Here is an 11,797-nt window from a genome sequence, read left to right as displayed (position 1 = left end):
GCCTCTCCTGCTCACTTGCCTGTGACCACATGAGCCTTCTTCCAGAGCTGCAAACAATGCAAAGTCCTTTCCGGACTTGGGGCCTTTGTACCTGGAGTCCTCTTGCCAGAAATGCCCTTCTCCTGGCTCTCTTTGGGTGACACTCATCCCCAGGTATGCTACATCTGAATTCCTGACCAAGACCTTAGATGTCAGCTCTTGGTAAGTAGGTTTCCTTCCTCCATTTTCTCTATATCCATAGAACACTATTTGTTTCCTAAGAGGTCTACAACTTCATTTTTCAGTAGCTAAGCTTAATTTCTATTTTGACCTATTATTCCACTGATTGGGGAAATAAAAGTAACTAGCATGACATTTCAGAGCAATTATATTCCAATTTTTTTAAAGGGGTAACCAGGGTTAGCTGCTGAGAGAGAAAAAGAGACTTCCCAGGTTTTGCTTCCTCTCTCCCTGATGTTAAGCTCTGGGGAGAGTACAAAGTGCGGAGATGTGCAGTGGTGATGGGGGTGGGGTGAGGTGTAGCCTGGTTCCTAGTGTCTGGCACCCACTGAGAGTCTCCCTCCTATGAGGCCATCAGTCCCCACAGGTCACTGTGGCACCTTCATTAGTTATGATATTATAATTTCATGACTGTAAACCTCTCTATGTATCTGTCTTGGTTTCCATGGGGCCTGGTACCGATTGGATCCCTCTTAATGAATGCTGAAGAAATACTGAAATTGACTCATTCCAAAATCTGGGTCACCAATGATGCATGAAAGAAAGTTGGATGCCCATGCTAAGTCTGAGGCTCAGAGCCCCAAGTGGGCTGCACCCAAGCGATAACATTTATTTTTCTATGCTTTTCTAATATATTTTAGGGTTCACAGAAGATTCACAAGTTTTTCTTGTGAGAAGAATCACACAAGATTCACAAGTGAATTCACAGAAAATTCACAAGTCACTCTACCTACTGTAACATAGAATTTTAGAGACACAGATGTCTTAAAGACCTTTCGACTTGAGGTGTTCCGTAAAGTGAGATCCAGAGAAAGGAAGTTTGTTGCCTTAAGTAACAAAAGAAGTTAGCAAGATTGGGACTAGAACCCAGGTCAATTAATGTCAAGTTCTGTGTCCTTCCACAAGATGATGCAATCAGCCCCATTAACTGTATTGGATCCATGCACCAAGTCCAACCCATGGGTTACTTTGGTCTCATATACCACTGGCTTAATTTTCCTTTTTTTAAATATAAATTTTTATCTGAGTATAATCGATTTATAATGTGTTAGTCTCAGGTACATAGTAAAGTGAATCAGTTATACATATAAATGTATCTACTGTTTTCTAGAAACTTTTCCCATAAAGACCATTACAGAGTATTGATTCAGTTCAGTTCAGTCGCTCAGTCATGTCCGACTCTTTGCCACCCAATGGACTGCAGCATGTCAGGCTTCCCTGTCCATCACCAACTCCCAGAGCTTGCTCAAACTCGTGTCCTTTACATCGGTGATGCCATTCAACCATCTCACTGTCTGCCATCCCCTTCTCCTCCTGCCTTCAATCTTTCCCAGCATCAGGGTCTTTTCCAGTGAGTCAGTTCTTCACATCAGGTGGCCAAAATATTGGAGCTTCAGCTTCAGCATCAGTCCTTCCCATGAATATTCAGGACTGATTTCCTTTAGGATGGACTGGTATGATCTCCTTGCAGTCCAAGGGACTCTCAAGAGTCTTTTCCAACACCACAGTTCAAAAGCATCAGTTCTTCAGTGCTCAGCTTTCTTTTTGGTTCAACACTCACATTCATACATGACTACTGGAAAAATCATAGGTTTGACTAGATGGACCTTTGGTGGCAAAGTAATGTCTCTGCCTTTTAATAATACTGTCAAGGTTGGTTGTAGCTTTTCTTCCAAGGAGCAAGCATCTTTTAATTTCATGGCTGCAGTCACCATCTGCAGTGATTTTCAAGCCCAGGAAAATAAAGTCTGTCACTGTTTCCATTGTTTCCCCATCTATTTGCCATGAAGTGATGGGACCAGATGCCATGATCTTAGTTTTTTGAATGTTGAGTTTTAAGCCAGCTTTTTCAGAGTATTGACTAGCGACTTGATTTTCAAAGTGTTGGCCACAGATACTTGTTGCCTACATGTACCACTTGTAAATAAATACCACTTAATTGCTTACCTTACCTTGATGGTTTACTGTGTCCATGTACCATGTCACTCACAGGTACTGGGTTTCATGTTGATTGCATGTACCCCATTGGTTCCAGTGCCACTAGGTTATATTATTTCCCCCTTTATTTGCTGCTCTCACTGTAGAAAGAATGCACGTCCATCCCGACCGCCACGTGACCTGCATTAGTTTTCTGTGGGAGGAAAATACTTCCTGCCCTTTTGCCATCAGGCTTAAGCATAGGACTTTTTTGGCCAGTAGGATGCGAGCAAGGAGATGTTTGTCACTTTTGAGCAGAAGCTTAGGAGGTACCATACTAATTGAAGTAAGTCACACAAAGACAAATATTATATGATATCACTGATAGTGGAATCCAAAAAATTATACAAATAAGCATATTTACAAAACAGAAATAGATTCACAGACACAGAAGATAAACTTATCTTTACCAAAGGGTAAAGGTCAGGGGAAAAAGATAAATATAGATCTTGGAATCAATATATGTCCGCTACTATATATAAAATAGATACCCAACAGGGGCCTACTTATAGCACGGGGAACTGTATTCAATATCTTATAGTAACATATAAAAGAAAAGAATCTGAAAAAGAGTAGACTTATACCTACATACATATAACTGAACAGTTTGTTGTATACCTGAAACTAACACAACGTTGTAAATCAACTGTGTGCTGTGCTTAGTCACTCAGTCATGTCCGACTCTTTGTGACCGCATAGACTGTAGCCCACCAGGCTCCTCTGTCCATGGGGATTCTCCAGGAAAGAATACTGGAGTGGATTGCCATACCCTCCTCCTGGGGATCTTCCCAACCCAGGGATTGAACATAGGTCTCCTGCATTGTAGGTAGATTCTTTACCATCTGAGCCACCAGGGAAGCCGAAATCAACTATACTTCAATTCAAAAAGAAAATAATACCTTCTCTTGTGCCTTCCTGTTTGGAAGTTGGGAGAAATGTTCCCTATCTCTATTTTTTCCTTGGTAATCATCACCATACATCCATTCACACTTGAACGAAAGTGAAAGTGAAAGTCACTCAGTCATGTCCGACTCTTTGTGACCCCATGGATTATAAAATCCATGGAATTCTCCAGGTCAGAATACTGGAGTGGTAGTCTTTCCCTTCTCCAGGGGATCTTCCCAAACCAGGGATTTAACCCAGGTCTCCCACATTGAAGAATGTGGAATTGAAGAACTGCAGGTGGATTCTTTACCAGCTGCGCTACAAGGGAAGCCCATTCACACTTGAACAGACTCAGTGTAAACATATTAGAGAATGAAATTAAATAACTAAAGACCAATTTTTATACCTCCATTTAAATATTGAGGCATCTTAATTTCTAAAAATTTTGTAACATAAAAAGTATAATTTTACCTACCCCTAAAGATGGAAATAGATGGGGAAACAGTGGAAACAGTGTCAGACTTTATTTATTTGAGCTCCAAAATCACTGCAGATGGTGACTGCAGCCATGAAATTAAAAGATGCTTACTCCTTGGAAGGAAAGTTATGACCAACCTAGATAGCATATTCAAAAGCAGAGATTACTTTGCCAACAAAGGTCCATCTAGGCAAGACTATGGTTTTTCCAGTGGTCATGTATAAATGTGAGAGTTGGACTGTGAAGAAAGCTGAGTGCCGATGAATTGATGCTTTTGAACTGTGGTGTTGGAGAAGACTCTTGAGAGTCCCCTGGATTGCAAAGAGATCCAACCAGTCCATTCTGAAGGAGATCAGTCCTGGGATTTCTTTGGAGGGAATAATGCTGAAGCTGAAACTCCAGTACTTTGGCTACCTCATGCGAAGAGCTGACTCATTGGAAAAGACTCTGATGCTGGGAGGGATTGGGGGCATGAGGAGAAGGGGAAGACAGAGGATGAGATGGCTGGATGGCATCACTGACTCGATGGACGTGAGTCTGAGTGAACTCTGGGAGTTGGTGATGGACAGGGAGGCCTGGCGTGCTGTGATTCACGAGGTCGCAAAGAGTCGGACACAACTGAGCAACTGAACTGAACTGAAAGACACGAAGAGTTGACTCATTGGAAAAGACTCTGATGCTAGGAGGGATTGGCGGCAGGAGGAGAAGGGGATGACAGAGGATGAGATGGTTGGATGCCATCACCAACTTGATGGACATGAGTTTGAGTGAATTCCGGGAGTTGGTGATGAACAGGGAGGCCTGTCATACTGCGATTCATGGGGTCACAAAGAGTTGACACGACTGAGCGACTGAAATGAGCTGAACTGAACTGAACTGAAAGATGCTTTCACAATGTGGTGCTGGTGAAGACTTGAGAGTCCCTTGAGCAGCAAGGAGACCAAACCAGTCAGCCCTAAAGGAAATCAACCCTGAATATTCACTGGAAGGACTGATGTTAAAGCTGAAGTTTGGCCACCTCATGAAAAGAGCCAGCTCACTGGAAAAGACCCTGATGTTGGGAAAGATTGGGGGCAGGAAGACAGAACAGGATAAGATGGTTAGATGGCATCAGCAACTCAACAGACATGAGTTTTATCAAACTCCAGGAGACAGTGAAGGACAGTGAAGCCTGGGGTGCTGCAATTCATGGGGTCGCAAAGAGTCAAACATGACTTAGTGACTGAACAATGACAAAATATAATTTTATATAGGATATTGCCATAAGTTTTTTTCTCCTATGCATACATATTTTACTCACATGGTTCTATGCTGTATATTCTTTGCAGTAACCTGTTGTATAACATATTATTCTATTGTTTGTCTGATTATTCTATCAGATTCTTCAAAAAAACGTATTAAAACATTAGGGAGGAAGGTGGGAGGCAGGTTCAAGTGGGAGGGGACATATGTATACCTATAACCAATTCATGCTGATGTATGGCAGAAACCATCACAATATTGTAAAATAATTATCCTCTAATTCAAAAAAATTTTAAGGGAAACATGAATTAAAACACTAACAAATATTTGAGAATATTAATACAAATCATGTATTAATATTTCAGCCATTATTCCTTTTTCTCATTCATAAGACTGGCATTTCCAGATAAGACCTCCTCCTTCAGGCTGGATCCAAGAATCAAATGGCAGAAGATCACAGTCTACTTACAACTGACATGGAAATTGAACAATAAATGAACTTTCACTGTTGTAAGCCACTAAGACTAGGGAGCTATTTCTCATTGCACCATAATGTAGCAAGCTGATCAAGATAGCTACGTTAGTTTCATTTCCCACCTTTGTTCAACTGACCAAATACTACACTGGTTCACATGTATAATGTTGGTTTCATACATTATAGATACTCCACCTTTTCTCAACATTGGGCATTCTACCTTAGATTCTGCCTGTCTCCTAATTCAGCAGATCACTCTGCCCTTCCCCATCACTTTGAGAAAAGCCACCTTGATGTCCTTGTTCCTCAGACTGTAGACCACAGGGTTGAGGAGGGCAGAGAAGACATTATAAAAGAGTGATACGTGCTTGTCTTGCTCAGGGGAATACCTTGAATTGGGCTTCATGTAGATGTAGGTGGCTGGAGCATAGAAGAACGTGATCACAGTCAGGTGGGAAGCACAGGTGGAGAAAGCCTTGCAGCGGGCCTGCATGGACTTAATCTTGAAAATGGTCTGGGCAATACGGATGTAGGAGGCCACAATGAGCAAGAGTGGGGCAACAACCATCAAGACACTGATGACTGAATCCACCATTTCAATGACATGAGTATCCATGCAAGCCAAATTTCGTACTGAAGGGCCTTCACAGAAGTAGTGGTTGACCATGTTGGGCCCACAGTATGGCAGCCTCATGGTGAAAAAAGTGTGGATCAGAGAGGAAAAGAAACCACAGGCCCAGGTCCCAGCTGACAGTCGTGTGCACAGGCCCCAGCTGAGGATGACAGTATAACGCAGTGGATAGCAGATGGCCACGTACCGGTCAAAGGCCATGACGACAAGGAAAAAACCCTCAGTCAGGGCCAGTGCACCAAACATGTACATCTGCAGCCAACAACCAGCAAAGGAGATGGTCTGAGATCGAGAAAGAAGATGAACCAGCATCTGGGGCACAGTGGTGGTGACACAGCCTGTATCCAGCAGGGAGAGGATACAGAGGAAGAAGTACATGGGAGTGTGGAGATGCGTGTCCAGGCATATCAGGGTGATGATGAGCCCATTGCCAAGGACTGAGCTCAGGAAAAGAAGAAGGAAGGCACCGAAGAGGGTCCTGTTGGTCGTGGGGTCACTGGAGAAGCCAAGCAGGATAAATTCAGAAACCCAGCTTTGGTTCTGCCCTGGAGGCATCCACATGGTGGGCCTATAGGAGAATGATATGCATTTAAATATCCCCTAAAATATGATAGCTTAGTAAGATCTGGAGGCAGAAGCTCTAGGATTTTAATTTTGAGCCCAGTGCTCATCTAGTGCCTCGCAGTTACTTAACCACTCTGAGCCTTAGGCTCTTCATCTATTCAGTTCAGTTCAGTTCAGTCGCTCAGTCATGTCTGACTCTTTGTGATCCCATGAAGTGCAGCATATCAGGCCTCCCTGTCCATCACCAGCTCCCAGAGTTTACCCAAACTCATGTCCATTGAGTTGATGATGCCATCCAACCATCTCATCCTGTCGTCCCCTTCTCCTCCTGCCCTCAATCTTTCCTAGCATCAGGGTCTTTTCAAATGAGTCAGCTCTTTGCATCAAACGTGGCTAATAGCACTCTAGGAGCTGGTGATGGACAGGGAGGCATGGCGTGCTGCAGTCCACGGGGTCGCAAAGAGTCGGACACAACTGAGCAACTGAACTGAACTGAACTGAATAACACTCATCTCTCAGGGTTTTTAGGAAGAGTTGGGGTGATATATATGAAGCATCTCATATTAACACAATGCCTTAAAACCCTACTTAGTAGTAAATGCCCATTTGCAATCTCCCCAGTCTTACTCCCCACCCCTCAGTGGACAAACTGGTCACTCAAATGTCTAGCAACAATCAGTTTACAGCTCTCCACTCCAGCCCCCAACCCTGCAGAAATGGCCTTCCCCTCTGCCTTAGAGATCATTTGTCTGGATGTGCTACAAGCTTCTCCTTACCCTGTAAACTTGTCTCTTTAGAAGATGACAATGGGAGGCATTTCCAAGAGAGGGAGATACCAGGACAATGAGATCATGGCAGCAGGAAGGCACTTAGTTTGGGACTTCAGTTCTCCTTCCTTAGTTATTCAGGTGGAGAGCCAGCTGGCTGGTGTGGACCAGTCATGTTCCCTACTCAGGCTACACACACTCTCCCCACCCGGTGGCTACTTCTAGGAGCACTCTGGCCTGTGGCTCCATCCCTACTCCCAGTAACAGACTGTATTCTTGTGGCAGTCATACCCTCTTTGAAAAAGTTTGAGCTCAGTCTTTTTTTCTCTGGTGGAGGAAGATAGAAGAGCAGGAGGAAGGAGGGAAGTATCTTCTAAATCCTTAGCCCCTGTGTATTCTTCTTAAGCTACAAGGTAGAAGCTCCTTTATATATAAATTTATATATATATATATATATATATTCCTACTTCTGGCTCTCAGAGGCTTCTCTTTTATCCCTTTCAGCAGTTATCTACATTTTACCAGTTAAAATTCTATGTATTAAATTTTCCCTGTTCACATTACTGTTGTGTCCTGTCTTCTGCCAGGATCCTAACTGATGCAGATGCTAAATCTATGGGGGGTGAATTTGATAAGGAATAGAATTTACACAGTTACAAGACATCTATCCATAAAGCAATTATTAATTACAAAAGTAAAAAGTGGTAGCTATCAAGGAAAAACTGGACAACATCTTAACTGAGTGATTAAAATTAATGTCACCAATAAGGAGCTCAGCCAAAAAAAAACAAAATCTAATCATGAGAAAACATGATTAGAATCTAATCATGAGAAAACATCATAGAAACCTACACTGAGGAATATTCTATAAAGTAATTAGCTTCTGATCTTTAAAAAATAACTATCCTGAAAGACAAAGAAGGCTAAGAATGTATAATAGACACAAGGCAATTAGAAAAATAACAACTAATGCAAAAGTAGACCTGCCAGGGGGAATGCTACAAATATAAAACTGGAATATGAATTAGATTAGTTTAGATAAGCGCATCAGTGTTAAACTCCCTGTGTTTGATAACTACTATATAAGAGAATGGGCTTCCCAGGTGGCACTAGTGGTAGATGCAGGAGGCGTAATAGACAGGGTTCAGTTCCTGGGTTGGGAAGATCTCCTGGAGGAGGGCATGGCAACCCACTCCAGCATTCTTGCCTGGAGAATCCTATGGACAGAGGAGTCTGGCAGGCTATGGCCCAAAGGGTCGCACTAAGTCAGATACAACTGAAGCAACTTAGCACAGATGCATGTAAGAGAATAGGATATTCTATTCTCTTACATGTTGGGAACTATTCTCTGAAGAATTAGAGGGTAAAGGAACATGATAGTTGTAAATTATTCTCAGAAAGTTCTGAAAATTAAAATAATAACTGCTAAAAATCAATAAATCCAAGTATTAGGAACATACAGGATTTCTTTGTAGCTTTCAGCTTCTTCGATGGTTAAGTCATTTCCAAAAAAAAGTTTTTAAAAATAATTTTTGATGTTACATAAAAACTTTTTCAGACAAACAAAATATGAGCTCATTTAAAAGGGACTTCTTCACACAGAAAGAAAGTGTCCGAAACAAGAATGCAAAAAGAAATGAAGAGTCCCTCAGGGAAAGGATAAATATGTGTTAATAATGAATGCAAATCAATAATAAAATTTTGTGGGATTTAAAACAAATCAAAGACAAGATATGGCAAAGAACAAAAGAACAAGAAATAGAAGGGGTAAGTAGAGTTAGTGTTCTAAATATTTAGCATAATTGGAAAAGTGGTAAAATGAACCACTTGCGTTAGACTGTTATAAGTCAAAGATTTATGTTAACATATCTAGGAAAAATCAATAAAAGAATAAATAATATATAGCCAACAACCTAAAATAGGAGAAAATGAACTAATAAAATATTCATCAATCCAGAATAACGCTCTTTTGAGTGAGGAAAAAGATCAAATATAAAATAGGTAAGTCAATAGAAAATAGTGGAATTTAGTATGTAGTTAATCACTTTAAATGCAAAAGGACTAAATATTTTCATCAAAGGTTATTTTCAAATGGAGTTTTTAAAACCTACATGTTATCCGCCAGAAATAGTATTTGCTCATTCTGCAACATGTAAATATGTCTAAATAACATGTTGCTCAACTTAACAATGTTACATCAATTATATCTCAATAAAGTTGTATTTCTTTTTGAAATACACCTTAATATAAGGTGAAGACACTCCAGGAAGAAAAATTGTCCTGAAAACATTAACCAAAAGAAACTTTGTAGCTTCATGAAACATTTATAGAAATTGACTGTGTGCTACATCATAAGTGTAAATTCAAAAAAATCCAAAGGGTGAGAATCATTCAGAGTATACTCTTAACCATGAGATAAGCTAGAAGTCAAAGTAAATATAACAGATAAGTACCAGATTCGTTCAAAATTATTATAGCATATACTTCTAAATAATTTATGGGATAGAAAAAAGCAAAATGGAAATTAGTATATGTTAAAATAAATAATGATGTAAATAACATTATCAGAGCTTAGGAGAAAGTCTATAGTCTTAAATGCATATGTTAGAATATGCTTAAAAGGCTAAAAATTAAACAACTAAACCTTCATCTCAAGAAACTAGAAAAGAAGTCCTAAATCAAAACCAAAAGATAGTTGAAAGAAGGAAATAATAAAGATAAGAGCATAAAACAAGGAAATAGCAAACAAAACTACAATAAATAAAAACTGACGGAGCCTGAAGTTCACTTTTTGAAATTATTTGTAAATTATTAGCAAGACTAATAAAGAAAATTATATAAAACACAAATCACCATCATTAGGGATGAAGAGGGGAACATCACTATACATTCTACTGTCATTTTAAAGCTAATTTTTAAAATTACAAACAATTTTATAACAATAAATTTGATAATGAAACAAAATGGACAAATGAAAACACAAATTACCAAAGCTGACAAACAAGAACTCAGAAGTTCTTCTGAAAACTTCAGAAGAAAAAAATCAGAAGAATCCACTATCTTTCCAAAAAGGTGAATCTATAATTTTAAACTTTCCTAGAAAGAAAACTCTAGACTCAAGATAGATTTACCGGTGAATTTTTCTAACATTTAAGAGAGGAATAATAGTAATCATAACAAATTCTTTCAAAGCATTAAAAAAAAACGTGAATATTAACCAACTCATAAGACTAGTTGGCACAGAGTTGGACATGACTGAAGCGACTTAGCAGCAGCAGCAGTATAAACGCAATACGAAAAATAAAACATATAAGAAGGAAAAAGCATAAATAAATCTCATGGGGACTGCTGCGAGATTCCTTTACAACATATTAGCAAATTTAATTTAGCAATATATTAAAACGGATTATATATCATAATCAGATTGGGTTTATTATAAGAATTCAAGGTTTATTTAGCAAACAATGTAATTCATCTGATTACAGGAAGTAAAGTAGGAAAATTAGGTGATTAACTTAGATATAGAAAAAGCATCTGGTAAAAAAAAAGTCAACCATCAATAAAGATTATAAATAAACTTTTTAGCTAAGTAGAAATAGAAGAGAACTTTCTTAATGTAAGAAATTCCTTAATAATAAATATTATCTCCAGTAAAGAAGCAGCAGCCTGCAGCAACTATCATACTACCTGATGAAACACTGATAACTTACTCTCTAGTACTAAAGTGAAACAAAAATGTTCACTATTACTATTTATTTTGACTATTCTATTAGTGGTCCTAGGTAGTGAGATAAATCAAGAGAAATAAGCAAAAAACCAAAGGATTGGAAAGAAGAACGATCATTATTTGCAGAACACCTAATTGTAAGGCAGAAAATTTTTACAAACCCAAAGAGAAATTGGAATTAATAAGTATACAAAAATCCAACATCTTTCTCTATACCAGGAGCTAGAAAATTACTTATAAGAGCATTTTAAAAAAACAAACATGTATTAATAACTTTAATAAAATATGTGTAGAAAAACATTATTTAGAGAAATAAAGGTAGAGCCAAGTAAATGGAGGAATATGCCATGTTCGTGCATGAGGGGTATGTAGGACCATGATTTATTGATTCAGTTCCCATCTAAACCTCGACAATTTTTTTCCACAGAAAACTGACATGTTGGTTGTAATATTCATATGGAAATTCTAAAGAATCTTGAAGGATAAAACAAAACCTGAAGGACTTACCAGATATTAACACTTACTATAGGGCTTCCCTGATAGCTCAGTTGGTAAAGAATCTGCTTGCAATGCAGGAGACCCCAGTTTGATTCCTGGGTTGGGAAGATTCCCCTGGAGAAGGGATAGGCTACCCACTCCAGTATTCTTGGGCTTCCCTGTGGCTCAACTGGTAAAGAATTCACCTGCAATGCAGGAGACCTGGGTTTGATCCCTGGATTGGAAAGATTCCCCTGGCGATGGGAAAGGCTACCCACTCCAGTATTCTGGCCTAGAGAATTCCATGGACTGTATAGTCCATGGGGTTGCAAAGAGTCAGACGTGACTGAGCAAC

At 39.4% G+C, this 11,797-nt stretch overlaps 1 protein-coding gene across 1 annotated transcript; it reads right to left on the bottom strand.

Annotated features, from left to right (window-relative positions):
* Window positions 5,521-6,468, bottom strand: LOC102182659 (olfactory receptor 2A5-like). Its single transcript, XM_013962860.2, has one exon. It carries the CDS (start codon window positions 6,466-6,468, stop codon window positions 5,521-5,523), a length of 948 nt encoding a protein of 315 aa, XP_013818314.2.

This window comes from Capra hircus, chromosome 3 (genome assembly GCF_001704415.2).
Source record: "Capra hircus breed San Clemente chromosome 3, ASM170441v1, whole genome shotgun sequence".
Classification (NCBI taxonomy): Eukaryota; Metazoa; Chordata; class Mammalia; order Artiodactyla; family Bovidae; genus Capra; species Capra hircus.
This window is presented reverse-complemented; position numbering and strand designations above follow the sequence as displayed.

Coding starts and splice junctions, on each gene's coding strand:
- LOC102182659 (XM_013962860.2), bottom strand. CDS start 6,468: ATGTGGATGCCTCCAGGGCAGAACCAAAGCTGGGTTTCTGAATTTATC.